Consider the following 24,148-nt stretch of genomic DNA (forward strand, 5'->3'; position numbering starts at 1 on the left):
CAGATTAGATCAGCGGTGATCGGCGAGCAGTGCATGCCGGTTAGATTTGTGTCCGACTTGACGCCGACTTGCTCTGACGTCATGCATACGTAGGCAACGATAACCTCGTGAGATCAAGGCGGCCGCAGATTTTGGAGCAAGGCGCTGCAGTTGCTCTCCCTCGGCTGTTAAACCTAGGGGATGACGGGAAACGCCTGGCTCTCACCTGATCTAAGATCTGATTGGTTCATATTTTGATCCAAACATCTGGTGGTAGAACATGAAATGTTAGATGGTCACATGTATTCTGTAAATCATGTTATGTTGATGATGACAACTATATAAGCCATAAAGAGAAATGTGTTTTGTGTTCCTTTGTCACGTTTCCTATGAGCACACTGAAGCTACAGCTGATAACTTTTACTTATTATTACAGTCATGTTTTCATATACTATATATGATATCCACAAGCACATGAGGATGTGTTTCAGCTGCTAACAGGCACCAGAATTAAAATCGAAAATTAAACAAGTGTGAACGCTAACGCGATATCTTCAGCTATCGTCACCCCCGAGCTACACATGCAGGAAATTGTGTCCGACTTAAACGCCGGCTTTCAGCCACTCCCCCTGCTGCTTCCGTCTGCTCTTGTCTGTTTTCCAGGTGAGGCGCAGCTCAACTTGAACACGGCATCTGTGTGTGTGTGTGGATTTGTTAGCGGCTACGCCCTCTCAGTCTGCTAGGAAACAGCATTTGTTGAATTTTTCAAACAGGAAATGGGAGTGGAGTAAAGCCTGGGGCACACCGGAGGCAGGCATGCCGTGTCGTGGTTTTGAGGAGTCAAATGGTCACACAGGACGTGCCACGCCGCGCCGCTGAGCGCTTCTTGGAAAGTCGCTCGATAGTCACAACATCACATGGGACTTGAGAACAGGAAGCAGGAAGTTACTCTATTGTTTATACTTGCCGACATGTTTTGTGAGACAAATTAATTAAAAATAGGTAAGTATGCTATTAATTAGAATATTTTAAAATCAATAGTATTTTAAAGTTGTCAAAACTGCAGCTGTGTTTGTACCGGTGGTTAAGTTTGTGCCGTGAAGCCATTCTGCGTCGTAATGCCTGTTGTAAAGTACTCCACAAAGAGATAGAACTGGCGCCTATCTTCAGCGCCTTGGCGCAATGCTTCTGGAATGTGGCACGGCACTCCCCGTGCACCCACTCTCATTAACTATTATGGGTTCTATTTAAAATGACGGCGCAGTGTGTCTGTCTCCGGTGTGCCCTAGGCTTCAGACTCTGGTGGGTGGTGACTTGCTCTTTGGATCACAGGCAGAGGTGCTAAGAAAGCCCTGGTTTCTGACTAAACATTCAGTAAATCCACCAAGAATCCCGTTAAGGGTGTGGGAAACTTAATTAATCAATACATTTACAGTGGTCTCTGGTATGAATGAATGCCTTGCAACCCGTGCTTGGGGCAACAACTACCTCAGAATCGCTTGGGTCAGCAAAGACAAGTCTGCTGCAGCAGAGAGTGGCACACCATGGCAGGATTTGGAGTCTTATTTCCTGATATTTGAACAGCTCGCCTCAGATAACAGCAATGCAACTCTACCACTGACTTGCCACACTGATGTTTAATCTCCAAAACACAAGCCTGGAGGAGGTTTTCTGTGTGGTGGAGTTGCTAATGCTAACGGCTAGTATCTACCAGCTGAGATATTCTCTGCTGTTTCCTGGATGCTAAACCAACAACAGCCTTCCCTGTTGTGAGTCAACATGGGTGAGACCATGAATGTTAAGTGACAGTGTGACGTAGTTCTGTCTTTTCACCGTCTGTTTTCTATCAGAAGCAAATCCAGTTATAGCTGCAGGAGATCATTTTCATGTTCAGCCTGCATGAAAAACTCACAGTGACTAATCATAATCAGAAATAATTTTTTAAAATGTTTTTCGGCATTCCACACTTTTAATATCTCTTCAAAGGTGAAACAGAACCTGACAAGTTGTATTAGGTTATATTTGTAAGTGGCCGGTAAGTGGATCAATCTGACATCACTTGCCACGCCCTCCAGACCTAGTTATATAAGGAAGTGTTAGCAGAAAGGTGACAAATGGCATCTGATAGGGAAACATCCCACAGGTTTGTGTGGATGTGGGGTGGGGGGAGAAACAGTGGAACATGTTTTGTGTGACTGCATAGAATATGAGGAAAGTAGAGGACAACTCAGGGAGAAATTAAAAGACATAGGAGGTGGAGTGATGACTGTAAGGAATTTGTTAAATGGTGAAGGAAGGAATTATAAGTTGGTTGTTGGGTATCTAAAACGCAGTGGTCTGTTGAATAGAATTTAGTTTTTTTTTTCGCTCTTACTCCGACTCACACTCCAGCACAGTAGGTGGCGAAAATGCACCTAGCAGTTAGATGCCACCTGCCAATAAACTCGAAGAAGAAGAAGAAGAAGAAGAAGAAGAAGAAGGTGACAAATGACCTTGGCATTCCACCTGGCTTCCATCATGGCAGCTACTCTGACTCATGAAAGTCTATAGCTCTTATTTAGCTTTAAATGTTCCATTGTATGATTGCCACTAACATTGTTTGTATTGTTGTCAGCATGTGTGTTGATGTGCCAAGCTGGCTTCATTTGCTTTAATTTGCACCCTAGCAAGTGGATCAAGGTATTTGTGTTTTATTCATGCCATAACATTTATTTATTAACCCTCTGGAGGCAGGCGTTGCAGATTTGCAACAGTTAAAACCTACCTACCTGGTTACTCCACATATGTATTTCATGAGCATTTTTTAACTCAGAAGTACCCCTGAAGGACTAAGTTGTTGGTCCTTTTATCAAAACTTATTTTGAGCCTGAGAGGGTTAAGGATTATTTTATTTTAACACTTGTTTGTAATCATGTTTGTTTATTGTCATTTATGTTTCAGTTTTCATGGTGCAGAAGGATGAAACATGGTGCATAATGCACACATCAATAAGAAAAGAGAAAATAGAATTCTTGCACCCGTCGAAACGTTTCTCCTCATTTTTTGGATGCCATAGCAACAATATTGTTACTCAAAGTCTGATGAAATAAACCTTAAAATGGAGCAGAAGCTCATGGTTTTAGGATGTTTTAAAAACAAATAGGGCTGAACGATTTTGGAAATTAATCTAATTGCGATTTTTTTCTTCAATTTGCAATTGCGATTTAATTCACAATTATTTTTCTCAAGGGGCTTTTTTTCATTTTTCAACTAACGGAAGCAAAAAAAAAGATTCATGTAACTTGTACTGAATATAAACAAGTTTATGCATCTACATATATCAACAAGTTTATTTGTCTACACATACATGAACACTCACAAGTAAAGACAACATCTTGTATTTGAAGGTGCAATGCTTTGCAGCCAGGAGCACATCACAGAATAGATATTAGCATCAACTGTGAAAATTTATTTGCAGGAAAGAAGTGTGTCCCATTTATTGAAGTCTTTTGTGTTAAGAGTTTTTGACGTATTGTCCATGCAGAGCTTCCGTAGTACAGTTACGTTCGCAGCTGCTAGTCAAAACCAAAACTCAGTGGAGTTGAAGTACAGTTTTCTAGCTTTACCAAAATATCTGTCTGTACTTATTTGATTAATGGCAGTTTTTACTTTTTATTAGACTCCAACTGTAATAATTTGGCATGTTCCTAATTCGTAATTTGTAAGAATCTATTCAGCGATATTAGCATTAGCATCCCTATGGGTTTTTTTTAATGTATATTAGCATTGTGTTAGCCACTCACTACCAGTTAAATCGCAGCCTTTGCGATTAGAAAATCTCCTTTTGTCACATCGCAATTTAATTACATATGCAACTAATCGTTCATCCCTAAAAAATACTTTTTGGTGCAAGGATGATGTCAGAGCCAAGCAGAACAAGTTTCAGATGCCCAAAAAACTGAAGGCACATTGGTATTAAACATGAATTAATCAGTACAGTTTGGGGTAATTTCATATTTAACAGTTTTACACTTCTTGAACATTAGAATTCAACACAATGCAACTAAGTTACTAATCCATGGCAAACCCCAAGACAAGAACTACACAACCCAGACTTCACAACTTCAAGGTGAACACTAAAACAAGAAAACCAAGAAGGACAAAATAACACAATGATGCAGAGCTCAAGCAGGTTCTGATCTGACGACGGGTGCCAGGGAAAAGGTCATCTGACGGGAACAGAAAGTGACCATCCACCCACGGTGACAGCTTACTGATAGATGGTTGACATTTGAAGGAAATCAATGCGAAAAAATGTGGAAAATTAAGAAAATAAACGGCATCGGGATCCATTCCATCCATCCATCCATCCTCTTCCGCTTATTTGGAGTCAGGTCGCGGGGGCAGTAGCCTAAGCAAAGATGTCCCAGTCTTCCCTCTGTTCAGCCACTTGGGCCAGCTCTTCCAGGGGAATCCTAAGGTGTTCCCTGGCCAGGTGAGACATATTCCTTCCAATGTGTCCAGGGTCTTCCTTTTGGTCTTTTACTGGTTTGACATGCCCGGAAAACCTCATGAAGGAGACATCCAGGAGGCATCTTAACCAGATGCCTGAGCCACCTTAACTGGCTCCTCTCGATGTGGAGGAGCAGCGGGTCTACTCCGAGCCCTGCCGGATGGCCGAGCTTCTCACCCTATCTCTAAGGGAGAGCCCAGACACCCGCAGAGAAAACTAATTCTCATTCATTTTGGTCACAAACCAAAGCTCGTGACCATAGATGAGGGTAGGAAGTTCGACCAGTAAATTGATATCTTCGTCTTCTGGCTCAGCTCTCTCTTCACCACAATAGACTAATACAACGCCCACATCACTGCAGACGCAGCACCAATCCACTTATCGATGCCACGTTCCATCTTTCCCTCACTCGTGAACACCCTGAGATACTTAAACTCCACCTGGTGCAGCATGATGATCAGCAAAATAAAATCTTTCTGAAATAAATTTAATTCATCACTTAAGAACATGCATGTATACATTTGCACAGTTCATGAAATGGCATATTTATTTTGATTGATTAATTTAATAATATTTATAAATAATTACAAACTGCAGAGCAGAGCTTTTCATGGCTAGCAGAGGTTAATCATTAGCATTAGCAACTTAACAACATGGCGGAACGTGTTTAGGCGTGTGTTGTTAGTTGAGAAAATAAGACTTCAACATTGTATTTTTTACCCAAGAAACAAGAGCAAACAAAAGCAGTGGAAGAGTAGTGTTGCTGTTAGCCAATCAGAGGTGAGATGTTTGCATATCATGAATATTAATGAGTAAGACTCCAAATCCTGTTGTTTTCCATGCCTCACACCTCTAACTAACTTCTACTTCCTGAAACAGGAGCGTCAAAGGATTTTTTTTACTGAAAATTACTTCAAAGGCGTTCTTTCATACTGAATGCCACAGCAGATTTATTATAACAAGTGTATTTCCTACTTTTCTGGGTTGGAAAGCTTTTGAATTGTGGTTAAAATTTGCATCTGTGCCAAAAACCAACACATTTAAATGAATCGTCCAAAAAGGGTGGTCGTATATTCAGTCAGGATTATACCAGAAGCTTGTTGATGAATGCACACCTTCTTAAACTAAATATCTAACTTGTGCTCCCACATTTAGCTTTAAAAATCATTAAAGTTGTCTGAAACCATCAATATTTATAGTTTTTCTCACATTTTCCTTCGTTTTAATCTTAAAAGGATATTGTCGGCTGAGAGTGAGCTATGTCCAAACAGGTGGTGGCTTTACTGTTGCCGCTGGACAGCAATAACACAACGGTGATTATGAAGCTCCTGACCAATGGAAGCCCAACACGGTTGACAGCCATCCACTCAGTCTACTTGCACTTACTGACACAATGACAACAGGAGCACAGGATCTATGAGCGTGTGTCGCGATGACATCGATCCCAGCGATCAATGTCATCCTGTGAAGTCAATGGGAGTGGCAGAGGGAGAAAGAGTGCATCTGCCCTGACTGTGATACATCTATCTGTAAGTGGGAGCCTGGCGCGGGATCAATGTGCTACAGGCGGCTCATATTTCACCATCGGGCCCAGCAGGGGCGAAAGAAGAAAGACGGAAGGGAAAGATGGGATGATGACATGGCTTTGCAAGGCTCGCGGGAGGTCAGTCCAAAAAGTAGATAGCAGAAACAGGCAGGAAGTGAAGGTGAGGAACAGGTAAGTTTGGAGTGTGACGTTGGATGTGGAGCTTAGATGCAACATGTCTGACAGCTTGTCAATTCAGTGAATTTATAATGAATGTTCTGTTATTCTTCACGTTCTCTCCAACTCCCCCCTCACCCTCTGCATCCTGTCACTGACTCTTGTAGCCTTTCATCCTGGGAGTAAAAACAAAGAGGTATATGAAAGGTGCTTAGTCGCATCCCCCTCTCGTCCTGCTGTCGAGGTGTCCTAATGATGCAAATGTTATTCTGGCTAATGAGAGGGAGCCATGTTTCAGCTGAGGTTTACCACCCTGCTTGACCAACCTGTCTCATGAATAAAAAAGCACAGTGTCAAGAGTCCAGACGCGTGTTCCTCCCAGCTCGCAAATAATGACCAATATACAGATGGCACCGTTTCAAAATAGCACAATAAAAAAGACAGTTGTTGGTCCGTCACATACATGCAACAAAAGCGATGACTTTAAAATTAAAATGAATGTAAACAATTCAAATGTAAACAAGCTGTTTGAAGCACGGCATGGAGAACGAAAACTTTAACAGGAACTCTGAACACCCCCCTCACCTGTGAATCGCATCACCTTTTGACTCCGAGTTCATTCTGGCTGTCACGTCTCAAACGGAGGGGATAGAAACCAATACATGTCAATGTTATTACAATAAACCTCACCGCTGTTTGCATCTCTCTCTCTCTCTTGCTCTCTCTCAACGTCACAGCTTAATCCTCTGCGCTTTTGCCCTTCACTTTTCAAAGGCAGCCTGTGGGCTAGAATTGCCCTTTGCTGACTCGCGGCTGACAGTGAATAAGTTCCCTTCTCGTCTCCTCCCTTTTATCTCTGAGATCATACTCTGAGCAGGTCAAGATCAATGGTGCTCCCTGCAAATCTGCCCAGGCTCTGCGTGCTTCTCATTGACCTCTCCACCGGGGTAACGCGCACCCTCATCCAGCTGTCTTTTACATTCACTTCTGCGGGTGAATTCAGATGCTGCACGCAGAGCTCCAGCAGAGATCACGTTGGAGCAGACAGTTATTACGGCCTTAAACCTTCTGAATCAAGCGTTCAAAGGTTAAAATCTCATCCAATACATTTAGAGTTATTCACTTACTCTGTGAAAACACAAATGATACGCGTAATCTCTCACAGGAAACACATTGACAGGTGCATTTGCATTAAAATGAATGCCACCTTTGAATCTGGCACCAGTCCCCTGGGGGAAAGACTCTCAGCATTTTGAGCATAAATGACAAAAATCCCAATAACCAAGGACATGGAGTGACAAAGTGACAAATGGCTTGGCATAATGGAGCAGACACTGCAGACTTCTTTGCAACAATGCAAAAGAAAAGAAAAAAAATCAATTGCAGGTTTGGAATAGAATTAATATGCTGTATTGACTGAGCTGTGATACAGTTCATCTGAACCTTGGGGACAATCTGTAGTGGAAAATCACCAGGTGAATGACAATCTGCTGTATATGTTTAGAGGTACCAAATAATAGAGATTCTCACACCTCTTAACAAAGCTGCTGTATGGAGACAATAAAAGAACAGGTGGAGCAGTGACCATCATGCCATGATCGTCCTCAGGCCCAATACAGATCCTGACAGCAGAGACAGTGACACGGCCCAAATCCAGCTGGGGCTCACATCCAAACTAGAATCCCTCTGAGAACCGCTTCTACAAGATAGATGGCGTCCGCCGAGCTTCTAACTGGGCACGCTCAGCCCAAACATCATTGGGTCCGGGGTGAATAAAGAGGTGGCGTCCCTTTGCCCGCTCTTCCCCAATAGGAGGCACCGGGTGGGTGACAGTAGCCCATAAATAACTCAGTCTGCTTGTCACTGGAAAAGAACACTCTCACCTGAGGACACTTACTCACAAAACACAAGGAAAAGTGTCAGGCTGTTAAGTTGCAAAAAGAGAACATAGGTGTATGGAGGTAGATCATTGAAACTCACTAATCAGAGGAATTTAGGTTTAGTACTATGTGATGAATGCAGTGTATTTTGCTCGACTGTTTTTAGAGCTAAGTGATATAAACAGCTCAAAATTATTTTCAATGTTATAGAAAGCCTGAATGTTTTTACCCAGTTTCTCATTTTCTCTCTTTTTGCAGGTCTAGAAGTGGATTCTTATACATCCTGTATTGCTGATTTTTGTGGGGACCCCCCTCCCCCACCCACCCCCACACACACACACACCTCTTCCTTTCCTCTTCCCACATTCTCATTAATTTTGCCTCCATGTCCATTGGGATTAAAATGACTGAAAGCAAGTCTAATAACATTTTGATACAGGCGGGGCATTATAGTTGAATCAGCTCCACCTGTGACAGAAAATTGTAAGGCTGGTGTTCGACACTCAGACATAAGTTCTGTATGCCAGAACATGGAAAAAATAAAATAAACAAATAAAACACAAATGATGTTTTTAAACAAAAATATAAGCTATTAATTGATTACAACCTACATTCTTGCAAGTAACTGAATGTTGATATTTCTATGTATTTTCCCGTTTTAGCTGCTTTTCTTTTTTATAAGTAATAAGTAATCGTGTCAAAATTATTATGTTCACCATTGTTCATTTTTAATAATTACCATTCAGCGTTACTACAAATGAAAATAACGAAAAAGAAACACTTATAAATAGCATTCAATGTCTTTGCATGTAGGTGTTATAGCCCATTTATTCATAATGCTTTTAGGGGGGTTCGGGTCTCACGTTCCTTACGTCATGACGTAACGCGGAAGTGATCCAGCCAACATGGCAGCGTCCTTGACAGGCATGTTTTGGTTTCAGTGAAGCGACAAAACCTGCAGAATAGTAGAAAACTACCGGGCTACATGACTCTTTAATAAATCCCGTTAGCGGAATATGGAGAGACGAGAGTTCGTCGCGTCACTTGTGGTAAGAATGTGATTTTGTTCTGCAAGTTGTTAAAGAAATTATAGTTTTACCATGCATGGACGCCTGCTTTAGAGAAATGCTTGGAGTTATGCTTTAAATGTGGGATAGTGATGTAAAGAAAAACAAATGCATCGTTTCCAAAGGCAGTCTTGAGTTTATTTTAGCTGGGTACTGGTTACCAGTAGCCTAGTGAACTAGACCAAATTTATTTAGTCTGGCTTGCCAGGCTAGGTTACCAGTCAATCACAGGAACGAATAGAAATGAACAACTCTTTATCTGTCTCTACTTTTGTAAAACATAACTCTTCAACTCACCTCCTCGAGATCATCCAGCAATTATTAGTTGTTTTCCTGCTCCAACACACCGTTTTCAATGGTTGAATCACCTGTCCAACATGCCTCCAAGCTCTACAGTAGCCGACTAATTACTCACTTATTAAAATCAGGTGTGTTCACGAACTAAAAGCTTATAAGCTCCATTCAACCCAACATGCATGCTTGGTTCCAGTGCAGCGGCACAGGTATCTAGAATTTTTTCTCTCTCTCACCTATATAAAAATGAATGTAGGTAAAATTCATGTTGCAAGTGTTCACAACAACCAGCATCCCAATAGAATAATCCAGTGTCACTCTTCTCTGAACTACGAATTGCATTTAAACAACAATGTTCCATTCACATCCTGCACAGCAGTGCCTCCCCTCTTCTGCTCAGTCCTTTAGGTCTGTCCACCACCCTGACATCTGAAACCTATACAGATGCCTGCGACTCAGCGTCCCACCTCCATTGCCACAGCATCCCTCCTTCACACTTTTACCTTCTGACGTAGAAAAAGTTACCCTCATTTCCACTGTCGCTTTTTTGTAGCCGTCTTGGCCAACCTATCGGCTTTCCCATTTCCCAAAATCCCCACGTGAGCAGGAGTCCACATCAAATTTGTTTCCTTGCTTCAGCACACCTGATTTGAATCATAAGGTGATTAACAGACTTCTCCAGAGCTTGATGAGCTGCTGCTGAAAAGGTGATTGAGCTGTGCTGAAGCAGGGCAACAACAAAAACATGCTGCGCTACAGGACCCACTAACCTATCTGTGCTCTGAGGTCCATATTAGGTTACACAACATAAAGAATAGTTGGTTTAGAAAAGCACAAAAACATAACATAAAAAGAAACAAGGAAGCGAAAACTAATTTAGTTTATGTAGAGTGTGTAAATCAATTACAGTGTAAGATGCTGATAAATTTGGGCATAAAACGGGGTGTATCTAAAAGCAGACATCATCGCTGGTGTGACAGTGTTTTGGTTTCAGAGCTCTCGCTCTCTACAGGCAGGTGGCTGTGCTGGGATGTGTGTGGATCTGACCCTGTTCCCCTTGGACACCATCAAAACTAGACTGCAGAGTCAGCAGGGCTTCTACAAGGCCGGGGGCTTCAGGGGCATCTACGCTGGCGTGCCCTCAGCTGCAGTTGGATCCTTCCCCAACGGTAAAACAATCACTGTCATGGCTTGATGCTTTTAATTAGTGAGAAAAGTTCTGCTGTCCGAAAACTGTTCCACAGATTAAACAAGTAAACAGAGTGGTGGTTAGCAAGCAGACAAGAGGTCAGCTGTTGTTTAGTTGAAGTTGTTTAGCTGTAACGATGGTTGACATGAATAAAGGTTTTTTGGGATAATGGATTCAACTGAAAATGATGGAGTTGAAACTTTTCTGATTTAGGGTTATCTTCTAAATCATTTGTAGGGTATTACTACACACTAGAATCACACTGTTTGCTATCAGTTGTAGATTCTGAGAATGACCAAGCAGATTAGCATATGAAGCTTATATCATGTATAAATATCCAGGATACTTATATAATCGATGTAAGTTCATACACCAACCTGTTTGGTCTATATTTAATCCAAAGATTAATGTTTAATTTAAGATAATTAAATTTAATAGCAAAAGTTTATTTTTGAATCAGAAGTTAGGAATCTTTGCTTTTTTCGATAACCAGAAATACACACCATCCTGTGTTTCTTTTCAAAGAATGAGGCAAGTTTAAAAATGAAGAATTTATTACTAACAATTTTAAACTTGACGATTTAAAACAAAAATTTAAATGAGAAATTAAGAATGACAATTCATGGATGACAATTTACCATCTTTGATATTAAACTTGTTTAAAAGGCAAACCTGTGACTGAATGAAAGCTAAATTGAAAATACGAGTTTGGATGCGTGGATGAATTCTCAGAAGGTTTCTTTCAGAGAGAGAAGCACATTCTGGGTTGAAATGATGGTTTTGCAGCTAACTGTTGTTACTTAGAGAAAACAGCATCAGACACTATCTGTGTGCTACCTCACCCAGCAAGACGACCCTTCATGAGGATCCGGAGGTCAAGGGAGGATGGTGTCAGCCTCCAGGTACTCGGTCCGGTAGAGGAGACTCAAGGAACCGACTCTCTGGTCCGACCAACTCTCAAACTCAATAGCTCTGGAGGAGTTTTTGCATCAGCTGGTTACAGTTATGTTTATTCATAGCTATTCTTATCGGTGTGAAAGAACAGCAGGTGGAGGTTAGGGACGGCCGTTCCCGTATCCTCAGTGATGGTGGTTGGCTCACGAACTGAAGTTTCTCCGCTGGAAAGTTAGTTTAACAAACTCCTCAGAACACGCCCTCTCAGAGCAAGAAAGCTTTGGTCATGAGAGGAAAAAAACATGTGATGGCAGATTAACCTTTACTCTGGATCAGATCTGAATGAGCTGGTTACGGTTGAGATGACCTTCTGGTTTGCTGAACACACATTATCAACCATAATCATAGTAATAATTATTATACCCAAAGCATAATAATTCATTTCAGTAATTAAAATAAATTTATACTGAACCAAGAGATTATTTATGATGATTATAATTAAACCTCAATAAAGTCAAAGACTTTATTAAAATTATTATTTAAATTATTATTGTGAAACTTGAAGTGTCCTTCTTCTGGGACGGAACAGCAGCAGATAAAGGATGATATTCTTCAAATATCAGGGCTCCTGGGTTAATCTGCGGAACTAAAAGTCACAGTCTGACCCAGCTTGACCCAGCTGGGAAAATGTGACCTTTGTCACAAATTAGAGGCCCTTCATGACGCTACACATTAAACAAAGATATTACCATACATTTTCCTGATAATTTGCAGCCCTAGGAAAGTCACAGCATGGCTTTTCTTAAGTTATAATAGTTCTATGGTTGATTCAAAACATGTTACACAAGTTCTTTGAACAAAGTCCCTCTCACGTGAAGCAATTTTAGCAGTTTTTTTTTTCTTGACAGTTTCAGTACTTTCCAGAAGGAACCGTTTCAGGGCTTTGTCACTTTAAGAAAACAAGCTGGAGTTGGCCACACCCACCCATCCCTTGATAGACTGCTATAAGCTGAGAAGCTCCCATATCCGTGAGAGGACTGGACTAGGGCCGCTGCACCTCCAGCAGCAGCTCTCTTGCATGCGCGAGGTGGCTCTATTCTACATTCCCTGTTTGTGATGTCACAAACGGGAATTTTAAAATGTCTCGTTTTTTAAACAAAATTCCTAAAACCAAACGATGACAGAAAATGGACGGGCAGTTTTTTTTTTTCATATTTGGAGTGTTTATAGAGGCAGTAGAGGCTCACATGGCAACACGAAAGCATTCAATTGGTGTTTTTTTTTGCATAATATGTCCCATTTAAGACTAAGATAACATTAATAATTAAGGTTGAAGATATCAATTGCTCAAGTAATCCATAAAGTACTTTTATACAGATTTTCTAATCTAGTTGTTTTATTCTGAAAGCCCCAACTTGTATCCATTATAAAGTTGAGCTCTCTTGTGTATTCACATATATGACAGAACACCCCGAAACATGAATTTGAAGGCTGATAACAGCTGATATACTATACAGGTGCTGGCCAGTAAATTAGAATATCATCAAAAGGTTGAAAATATTTCAGTAATTCCATTCAAAACGTGAAACTTGTACATTATATTCATGCAATGCACACAGACCAATGTATTTCCAATGTTCATTACATTTAAATTTGATATTCATAAGTGACAACTAATGAAAACTCCAAATTTGGTATCTCAAAAAATTAGAATATTCTGAAAAGGCTGAATATAGAAGACACCTGCTGCCACTCTAATCAGCTGATTTACTCAAAACACCTGCAAAGGCCTTTAAAAGGTCCCTCAGTCTTGTTTTGAAGGCACCACAATCATGGGGAAGACTTCTGACTTAACAGCTGTCCAAAAGACAATCATTGACACCTTGCACAAGGAGGGCAAGACACAAAAGGTGATTGCTAAAGAAGCTGGCTGTTCGCAGAGCTCTGTGTCCAAGCACATTAACAGACAGGCGAAGGGACGGAAAAAATGTGGTAGAAAAAAGTGTACAAGCTCTAGGGATAACCGCACCCTGCAGAGAATTGTGACGACAAACCCATTCAAAAATGTGGGGGAGATCCACAAAGAGTGGACTGCAGCTGGAGTCAGCGCTTCAAGAACCACCACGAGGAGACTCATGAAAGACATGGGATTCAGGTGTCGCATTCCGTGTGTCAAGCCACTCTTGAACAAGAAACAGCGCAAGAAGCGTCTCGCCTGGGCCAAGGACAAAAAGGACTGGACTGATGCTGAGTGGTCCAAAGTTATGTTTTCTGATGAAAGCAAGTTCTGCATTTCCTTTGGAAATCAAGGACCCAGAGTCTGGAGGAAGAGCGGAGAAGCACAGATTCCACGTTGCATGAGGTCCAGTGTAAAGTTTCCACCGTCAGTGATGGTGTGGGGTGCCATGTCATCTGCCGGTGTTGGCCCACTCTGTTTCCTGAGGTCCAGGGTCAATGCAGCCGTCTACCAGGAAGTTTTAGAGCACTTCATGCTTCCTGCTGCTGACCAACTTTATGGGGATGCAGACTTCACCTTTCAACAGGACTTGGCACCTGCACACAGTGCCAAAACCACCAGCACCTGGTTCAAGGACCATGGTATCCCTGTCCTTGATTGGCCAGCAAACTCGCCTGACCTTAACCCCATAGAAAATCTATGGGGTATTGTGAAGCGGAGGATGCAATACGCTAGACCCAACAATGCAGAGGAGCTGAAGACGACTATCAGAGCAGCCTGGGCTCTCATAACACCTGAGCAGTGCCACAGACTGATCGAGTCCATGCCACGCCGCATTACTGCAGTTATTGAGGCAAAAGGAGCCCCGACTAAGTATTGAGTGCTATACATGCACATTCTTTTCATGTTCATTCTTTTCAGTTGGCCAACATTAGAGAAACAAACATTTTTTCATTGGCCTTTAGAATATTCTAATTTTCTGAGATACCAGATTTGATGTTTTCATTGGTTGTCACCTATAAATATCAAATTTAAATGTAATAGACATCGGAAATACATTGGTCTGTGTGCATTGCATGAATATAATGTACAAGTTTCACGTTTTGAATGGAATTACTGAAATATTTTCAACCTTTTGATGATATTCTAATTTACTGGCCAGCACCTGTATATGAAATGATGCACTCAAACAAGTTGTGATTTGTTTAATGAAACCAGGTAAACGGATTTAGTTTGACCTCAATTCATTTATAAAAAGACTTTGTGCATGGATTAAAACTCATGATTCCTTTACCATAATGTGTAATCATTAGTAAGATGAGACTTTACCTTAGAATCAGAATCTGTGGGACATGTGATCACTGAGCAGAATGCTTTCACAACATTTCATAACAATCCTACCAAGCTATCAATTGCTCAGCTATTATAGTTTTTGTCATTTTAAGATTTTTAAATCACGTTTTCTTTCTGCTTTAAATTTCCACGTTTAACACATATGTTGATCTTTTTGTTACCAACACACTGATCTTGAGTGATTTTTATACTTATCATCATCAGAATGTTTGGTGCAAAAGTCAAATCTGTCATTTGCAGAGCAGAGGATGTTTTCATTACAAGTCACATTATAGAAGTATTATGTGAATAATACTTTGTTCAGGAAATGGCTGCGTAAATGTGTGATGCGTTGGTATGACAACGGTAGAGTCGGACTAGAAGAAGCATTATCAGAGTCACATGTTGGTGTGTTTAGATGGATGAATTTAGCTAGTGGGACTGTGAAAGAACAAAAGTGTTTCCACCAGAGGAAAACCTCATTTTCAGAGTGTTTTACATTGAAGGTAAGTGTAGAAACACACTCACACATCGCTTTCTCCCCTGTCAGGGATAGCGGGGATATTAATTGCTCTATGCTGGTTGACTAATGGCCCTTAAACGGCTGTGGTTCTGCTTGGTTTCAGCCGCTGCTTTCTTTGTCACCTACGAGTGCACCAAGTCCCTCCTCGGCGCTGGTGGAGCGCTTGCAGCACCACATGTGGCACCTGTCACTAACATGCTCGCCGCCTCCTTGGGAGAAATTGTAAGTCATCTTTCCTTCTCCTTCCCTTCAGTGGATTTTAATTGCTGATTTTGTCAGGTCTTACTGGTTCCCATTGGTTCTACTCCTCTGTCCTTTTCCTTCCCACTGCAGTTTATCCTGAACGAACACCACTGGTGTGTGTGTTAATGTTATTGCCCTTGAAATTTCACAGAAAGCTATTAAAGGGGGCGGCAGGGGATTGGGTTGGGTGGGATTTTGTTGGCTTTTGGCCTTGTGGGTCCAGCTGGGCAAGTTAAGGGGGCTTCCTTAGAATCGTTCCGGTATTTTCCCCCACCAGCTGGGTAAATAAGATCTCATTACTGCCTATTGACTCATCTAGTTTCCCAGCGCAGACACCCAGCCAAATTCAGTCTGGGAATTCAGGCTGGAAACCAACAAAAAGCAGCGTAATTTCCTCATCCTATCCTCTCCCAGTCAGCTGCAGCGTCGCAGCCAGATGAGGGTCTCTGGTATTCACAGGCATCAAGGAGGTATGGAGATCAGGCCCAGGGTGTCTGCAAAATACTCTTGTCTCAGTATTCATGGCTTTTCAATGGAAGCAATTTAGCCAAACTTTGCATGTTCATGAAATGGAATTGTTCCACATGAACGGATGGTCCCAGTACTTGGGCCCGGCATTGCCCAGAGGACGACGGCGTGCTGCGTAGTGGTCACAATCGCTTATTCCAGCTACTGCAGAAGTGTGAGAATTAACATCCGGTGAAGTTTTGCTGCTCCTGTCTGTGGCGGAGGTGAGATGAGTGTGAAAGGTGAGGCAGAGGTTGCCACCGCCGTTAACCTCACGCTGGGATTTGAGCACATCAAAAGCTCAAATCCTCAGAGTGGAGCACAGCAAAGCAGGGGCGCTATCCCACTGCATTCTGGCTACTGAGTTAGTCTTGAGTCTAATCTTCAGGCTTAGCCATGAAAGGCTAACCTCAGCGCAGCCCCCAGTTGAATGAAGGGCCCAAACACCTGCGCTGTGATGCAACAGCTGACAGTTCCTCCTCAGCCTCCACTCTGAATTTTAATTAAAAGTTATTTTTCTCAGAGTTTTGCAGAAGTTGCAGCAGCTCAGCTTGTTAAATGTTACTGTTTTACCACCTTACAGCTAAGTAATTGCACTGAACAAACTAAGTTGTTTTACTGAAGGAATGATTTTTGAGTTTTACCGCAAAATAACCACAAAACAGTCTAATGTATCAATCGTGTGGAAAGGAAAGGACAGTTTACTTTGAAACAGATTTATTTTTTAGCCGTCATCTTGCATAAAGCACCTTTAAATGTTTCAGATCAGCAAACACATTTTTATATCCGTCACTCGGGCCTGAATGCTACCAGACCTGTAGAATTCAGAAATCCCTTCAGTGGAACCTGTTGGACAACTTGAAGGAAGCTAAAGGATCTCAAAAAGCAACATGACGTACCCACCCAAAGCCGAATAGAATACCTCACAGCCACATGGAAATCAGGGCAGGTCTCATGTGGTTAAGGTTAAAGGTCAGTTGTGATTCTGTAATTAAAATAAGACAAAGACCCAAACCCCTGTTGACCATAAAGATCACAAATTACTTGTCAGAACAATTAAAAGAAAATTAAATGCTTTCCATCTCATGTAGATTTATTCATTTATCTGGATTAGATAGAATTTTACAATAGCTCTACATAATTCCTCTATGAGGATTTGCTCTGTAAAATCATCAGAGACCAGATCAGACTGGGTTGCTTAAAGAAAAAAAAACATCCAAGGCCACCAGAATCTCCCGGAACAAGTCAGCAATTTATAGGACCAAATTACAATGGCTTTACCATGACTCCTACTGTGGAAAGAATACATGAGTTGATTGAGGTTGGAGTTTTCTGGAGTTGCTAGAACCTGTTCTCTAAACAACCCGTCAGATTTTATTTATTTTTTTAATTGGGTCAATCCCAATACTTGCATGTTGCCCTACGCCCTTCTGTGAAGTGCACTTAGAAGAAGTGTGCATTAAGACTTTGAGTGCGTAGTACACAAGTGTGCCGTATTGGGACGGGGAGCATTGCGTCATCGAACGCAAACGGGATGCCGGTTGCTGTTTGTGCAACTTTTAAAACTCTTTATTAATAACTTTCAAACAAACAGTTATTTGACTAAATTTACATTCATTACTGTCCACATTAAATCTTAGTCTAAAACATCCAAAAGGATGAAGAAATATGAACTTCGTTCATTTGAAAATACATAAATTAAGAAAAGGCACTTGAGCCATTGCTTTGCCTTCTTCTCAAAATTCCCTCACAGCAATGGATTGTGGGTAATACTCTTGCCCAAAGTCCACATCAATGTGGATTTGGGCAAAGTTCAGATCAAAGATGCAAAAGGGGCGTGGTCACCTTCCACACTTGAGAGTCGGGACACCTTACGTACTAGCACCCCTGGCCGGGAACGCGCAATTGAAGGGTGGAAGGGAGGAAGTGCGAGTATTGGGATTGGGCCAATATAAACAAAAGCAGAGCGAGAAAAGAGGCCAAAAGGACAGCCAGGAGTTGTAGGACAAAGCAAAAGTGGTGTTGAGAACAATGAGAGAAATTCGTTCCCTCTGCCGCCTCCTTTGAAAAGTGTCCCGGTGCTCGTGCAACTGCAGATGTGGGACGCGCTTATAAAGAATGTGTAAGCTGATGGCGTCTGTCAGGCTCTTGCAGGCTGTTATCTAGCCATTAGATCAGATTTATCTTCATTCCCATTCGCCCGACGTCTGCCCTGAAAGCTCATTTGTCAAGGCCAGGCAGCGGGCTTTTCTCGCATCTGTACACCCCCACCCCACTGCCGTGTGTCTGCTGGAGGATGTTCAGCAAAATACAGTGTGACATGACAAGATAGGAGACAGTGAGAAATAGGGAGCATGGGGGAAGATTCTTTTTTAGGGGGGGGGACTGGCAACCACTTAACTTGGCACTGAGAAATAATCCATGCATCGCCTTTGAGCAGCTCCACGCTCCGTGATTTATTGGCTGTTGTTTCAGAGTTGGGAGATTCTGTGTCCTCATCTCATCCCTTTTTCTTCATGACCTTTTTGTTTTTCTTTTCTTCCTTCCACTCCTCCGATCTTCTTCTTCTCTTGTTTTGTCACTTTTCCTGCTTCTGATGCGAGTTTTAGGCTCTTAATATGTATCCTGATGCTACTGTTTATTGAAGGCTCATTATAAATAGTTTTCAAGCAGAAAATTATCTGTATTTTCTCAACGAAAGTCAAAATTTCATCCAACCAAATAAATGTATTTCTGAAAGGTTAGAATAGGAGTTCTACCAGTGTGTTTTGGCACATTATTCTGCTGAAAAAACAGCCTTGATGAGAAAAGACACCCTACCACAACACCAAGGAGGCTGTTGACATGATCTGAATAACTAGACCACATGTCTCCATCTTGTTCTGTTGTTGAAAAGTGAAACAGAGATATCTTGTTTTCATGCTCTGCCATCTCGTGCTTTCGGGAACTGCTCATGTTCCACATTCTTTGTAGTAAAGCATGAAAAACCTGTGTTTAATTTGTTTTTTATCAAAGAAAACATCCTGTTCACTTTGCATGAAGAGGGCGGGGTTTAAGACATGCAGGTTACATTTCTGGGTCACATTATGTCAACGATGTCAACTGCTTCTTTGTTTTTGCAGTAATGTTTATATTTTTTGATCCTCAGCAACACTTTATGGTTTCTTGACCTTTGACTCCCGTCTCCATCATTTGCTCATTTCCACACTCTTGATCCTCTTTCATCCTTCTCTTCCTCACTCTCACTACCACGAGGCGTGCATATCACAACCAAATGAACAATATCTCCAGTGCATTTGTTGTAATCTCTGCCTCATTGTTGTTTTCCTGCTTTGTAAACAGCAAACTTCACTGATTCCAGCCCTCCTGGACATTTATGTCACTGATTATTTGTCACGGCCACTTTGTTTCCCTGGACCGGCCCTATTATGCTCTTTCTTGGAGAATTGGTTTTGTAAAGATGATGCACGATGTATTACAAACAGTAATTTGACCAAAGGGAAAGGCAAGCAAGATCTCTGTAGGTGAACGTTTGACCACTGGGTGGCAGTGTGTCACCACGGTTAAGTTCAAACCCATCAGAAACACTAATAAGATCTGCATTTAATTCTTCACAGAGGCTCATTTGGTTTAGTAGAATATGCTCTCACATAGAGTTTTATCTGTTCCCTCTGTTTAACTCAGAAATGTTGGGTTTCCTGTGTGCAGTGACGATCAACGCTCGTTTAGGAATGAATGAAATCAGGAGTGAACAGAAGTTTGAGTCTGATCAGATTTAGATTAGCTCAGACTGTGATCCATTCTTCCTGATTTATGTGTGTATCATGTGCCCACATTCCCACTCGGAAGGTTTCCTTGGTGCCAGGATAAGGAGATGACAGAAGTGGCCATCTAAATCGAATTCTCCAGCAGCTGTTGGGGTTTCCTTCCCTCCCCCAGAGCCAGAGAGTCTTTTGCTGGTACCCTGATGTTACTAAATGAGAACAGAGGAAAAAGGATGCATTACATCACTCTCGCTGTCCCTTCCCACTAGGCGTTGCAGTGGTGAGGGTGGCACCAGCAGACGGGCATTTGTGCGACTCAGGGAGACTCGCAGAGGGAGGGCGGCTCACCAATCGCTTTGTAAGATTGCCCACCGTTAGCCAGTGTTTCCACTCTGAAGCAGGATAAATGGGAAATCAAGTCACCAGGTGGGCAGCTGCGCCTGCCTGTCTCCCGTTAGGAGGCATAAATATTCATGTCTATCTTCACTAGCTGTTGGCAGTCCATATTTTTGTTGACATATGGTGGATGGGTTGGAACTTGAGCGTGTGCTTTCTGAGGCGTGCACGCGTGTCTGAATCCATCAGCGTGTTTGACGGGAGCACGTTTGGTGGACACGGATACACTGTTGGCCTGATGACCTTTTGCAGACATGACGACCGTTTCACCTGTGTCATGTCGGCCGTGTGTAGCGGGTTGTTAATTGGCCGAGTTGCACACTGACTAAAGTGGTTGTAGTAAAGTGGCAGCGTTGCGTATTTGCTCCCCACATGCTGTACCGAATCATAGTCACCTGTCATGTTGGGAATCCGTTCACTGGATTTTATCATGTTCTGCATCAAGGTACCTAAGTGGTGTCTTTTCTTTGAATTGCACATAAATGGACTCTAGAAGCCAAGCTGAACAAGCCATTGAAACATCTTTCTGTTGTTGACCTCTTGCAGGTGGCGTGTTTGATCCGAGTGCCAACAGAAGTGGTCAAACAAAGAACACAAGCCTGTCCTTCATCAGCCACCTACAACATCCTGCTGACTACGCTTAGAGAGGAGGTATAATGTCAGACCTTCAATTGTTTCATCATTTTTTTTCCCATAATATCCATTGAATGGTTTTCCAGCTTGAGTTTTCATTCTCTGTGTGCCTTACCGTGTATTCTACAGTTGACGTCACCACAAGTGCTGCTGGGTGCTAGTGCTAGACAGACAAACCACATTTACCTATTGAAAATGCAGAGACAGAGCACTTGGATGTCGATTATAAACAACCCAACAGACACCGTACTCAAAAGTTTATGCTCGAACAATTACTCATTACTCACAGTGCTCAGGTAACATTTTGTCTACGTTACGATATAATTTTAGCTACTGTAGAATATGCCATTACTGATCTGCTCAAGAAAGCATGCGCACCCCAAAGTGCTATATGCAGCTGCACCAGTAGGTGGCAGTAATGTAACATAGAAATAGAAGTAGATGACCTGTTTTAAAAATAATCATAAAAATGGGGAGAATTAGACCCATCTTACAGCAACGGCTACAGGGTGTGTGTGTGTGTGTGTGTGTACCTGTCTACACATCAAAGTGAGGACCAATGAGAAGCTTTTTACCTGCAAACTAAGGACATTAGTTGCAAAGTGAGGACATTTTGCTGGCCATCACTTTGGTACAATGTTACAGAGCTCTACTGGTTGGTTTTAGAGGCATGGTGTGAATTATATGTATGTGTCTATGTATGTATGTATGTATGAATGTATGTATGTATGTATATATGTTTCCCTCCCGTCCAGCCTGGTAGGGCGGCGCCCTAGCGGCCCCTATGGACAAGCCACCACTGATAGTCGGTTATGAATCCAGTCACCAGTGTTTTACTGTTCTCATCTTATACATAATGTAGCAAAGTTTCTGTTTCTACCTTATTTTGTTAACAGCTTTGGCTTCTTGCAGTCGGCAAAACGTATGAAGCCGTAACTGTTAGCAAAATAATGCAAAAACTTAAACTTTGCTACTCTGTGTACCCACCTTATTCCTACAGCCCCTCATGCTTTGCGTGAAAGATGCAAGCGACTTCCGGTCTCTCGTTCGTTTACATTGAGACAATGTGATTCCTTTGCGCAAGTCCTCTTTTTATGAGCTTTTAGAGACTGAAAACATGCATGAACACCAGCTGTCACAGCTCAAACGGGACACCTTTACACTACTTCTGCCTACTGAAGCAGAGAGGCAGGAGGACGATCTTAAAGTCTGACCGAAGCTAACGTACAGTCGCATTTTAGCTACTTTCTGAACTCAATCGCATCTAACAGCGAGGCAGTTATGTATAAATGAAGTAAAACTGGCATCTTGTGGTAAAATCTGGTTACTGCAACCCCTTTAAACAACTCAAGAGCTTTTTGCTGACCGTCGTCAAATTACAATTGTCGGCGCTGCAGTACTCGCTCGCCGGAGACACGGCAACCCCACACTCACTGATGGTAAACAGTAGTTACGTCCCTTCTGCCTTTGTTTTGAAAGGGGAAAAACTGACAATCCTCACAGCCAGGTGGATATGAAACATATTTCAGTATAACCTTCCTTCCAAAATGACTGAAACATTAGACTCTTTTAGCATTTCCTCAATGTAAAATTCTCACTATTTTCTTACATACTACACCTTTAAAAGCTCCGAGGCTGATCAGTACCAATGTAGGTTGGCTATGTTTTGTTGAAAGAGGCGGGGCACAATCCTGTTCACTTAAAAGCAGATGTAGAGCCGAGTCAGAGCCTTAAATCCATCATCACCAAGTTTTGGGTTTTAGTTTCTACATCAGGTGAAACACTAGCTGCAGGATGGCACTTTTAGGTTAATAACGGCAGTATAAACACACACTTTATAACTATTCAGAAAATTGTACACATGAAGTCATACCTGTTGTTGAGACTGCTGTCAGATCTCTTTACTACTTGGCTTCGCTTCTCCAGAGGTTTGTCAGTAGGATGTAGGTGTACCTCTCCGGGTTTTCACAATAAAATGAAAGGAATGCACAAATAAAATTAGTGGTTAGGATTTTTCAGCCACATCCTTCTGGGTTCCTCATCTCTGGGGAGGTGGTGAAAACCCTACCGATGCTCGCAGCCACACGTGCTCTCCCTCTAGAGGTGGATGTTCTAAATATCGCTCTTGTAGCTACAAATTTAATTTTCTCTGGTTGTTGGTACAAGCGCAAACAGTGCAACTTCTTCCCAAGCTGCCGGAGTACGTTTTTCAGGGGGTAAATAATTTTTTTAATCCTCTTCAAATGTTAGAAAAAATAACAACTAGCAAAGAAACCTCACAATGCAAAGCTGTGGGTATGCGCCACATCTCGCCGGATGCTGCCTGCACCAGCGTCTCTCCATGAGGCTACTTAAAAATAAGGTGGATAAGATGAGAACAGGAAAACAATGAAACTAGTAAAGAATAACAGAACATAACAAGCAGTCACCGGTGGTTTTAATGTTATGGCCGATCAGTATACAGAATGTTTTTTCACCAATACATTCCTCCTCCCTAAAGGTTTGTAACGTGTGTTTTTATGCAGGGTGTTGGAGGCCTCTACAGAGGATACTTCAGTACGGTTCTCAGAGAGGTGGGCTTCCTTCAGATGTTCTCATTTAGTTCTTCCTGTCTGTGGTCCGCTAATGACTTTAGATCAAAACAAGAAATTACCGTCCGAGAGCACGTCATTCACTACCCTGTTGGTCCGAGGGAAAATCTGGTGTCAGGTAATTCTTAAGTAGAATAAATGTTATACTAAAGATGATTGTTTAACCTCATGAAAGCTGTGTAGTGATTTTTTAAAAAGTAGGATGGATATTGGGACTTTGCACTCTTGGCACTGAAGTCGTTGTAATTTCTCTTGGGCGGTATTGAAGTTGGGAGTATTGATTCACAATTTTCCCTCTCATTTGTTGGAGATGTGTTTGCCTCTTTTAGAGGTTTGCCTGGAAAACTAATGCAATTAGTTGTTATAAATGCAAAACAAAACATGGATAAATGAGCAGCGAGCTACACTCCCTCGATGGCCGCTCACCTTTTTTACTAATGAAAAGGCTCCTATAGCTCTTTGAGTCATGATCCTCTGTTTAATTGCACCCGCCGTGCACGGTGATCCAAACCAATTGTTGTGAACAGTTTTTCTATGGGAGGTTTTGCCCCCTCGCCTGCCAAGTTTCAACAGAGCTGGAAGAGAAAACAAGAAAAGCAGACCGGGAGGGAGAAAGGAGTAGAAGAAGGTGACACTTGTCCTTTTTTCTGGGAGGAGGGTTGGTTGGGGGTGTAATCTAGTCCCCTCTGCTGTGCTAGCCTGTAC

General features: G+C 42.0%; 1 protein-coding gene across 2 annotated transcripts in view; it reads left to right on the forward strand.

The window, feature by feature from the left end:
• The first annotated feature begins 8,942 nt into the window (after positions 1 to 8,942).
• slc25a26 (solute carrier family 25 member 26) overlaps positions 8,943 to 24,148 on the forward strand; it is a 76,776-nt gene continuing 61,570 nt past the window's right edge. Inside the window, exons 1-5 of one of the 2 annotated variants that reach the window (XM_015959299.3) lie at positions 8,943 to 9,102; positions 10,427 to 10,583; positions 15,413 to 15,531; positions 20,766 to 20,870; positions 23,378 to 23,425. In XM_015959299.3, the coding sequence (XP_015814785.1) occupies positions 9,070 to 9,102; positions 10,427 to 10,583; positions 15,413 to 15,531; positions 20,766 to 20,870; positions 23,378 to 23,425 (462 nt within the window). In that variant the 5' untranslated portion in view covers positions 8,943 to 9,069. Of the gene's footprint in view, positions 9,103 to 9,577; positions 9,624 to 10,426; positions 10,584 to 15,412; positions 15,532 to 20,765; positions 20,871 to 23,377; positions 23,426 to 24,148 lie in introns of those variants that run through there. The other variant, XM_054751609.2, reaches the window with a different exon arrangement.

This window comes from Nothobranchius furzeri, chromosome 3 (assembly GCF_043380555.1).
Source record: "Nothobranchius furzeri strain GRZ-AD chromosome 3, NfurGRZ-RIMD1, whole genome shotgun sequence".
In the NCBI taxonomy this organism is placed as follows: Eukaryota; Metazoa; Chordata; class Actinopteri; order Cyprinodontiformes; family Nothobranchiidae; genus Nothobranchius; species Nothobranchius furzeri.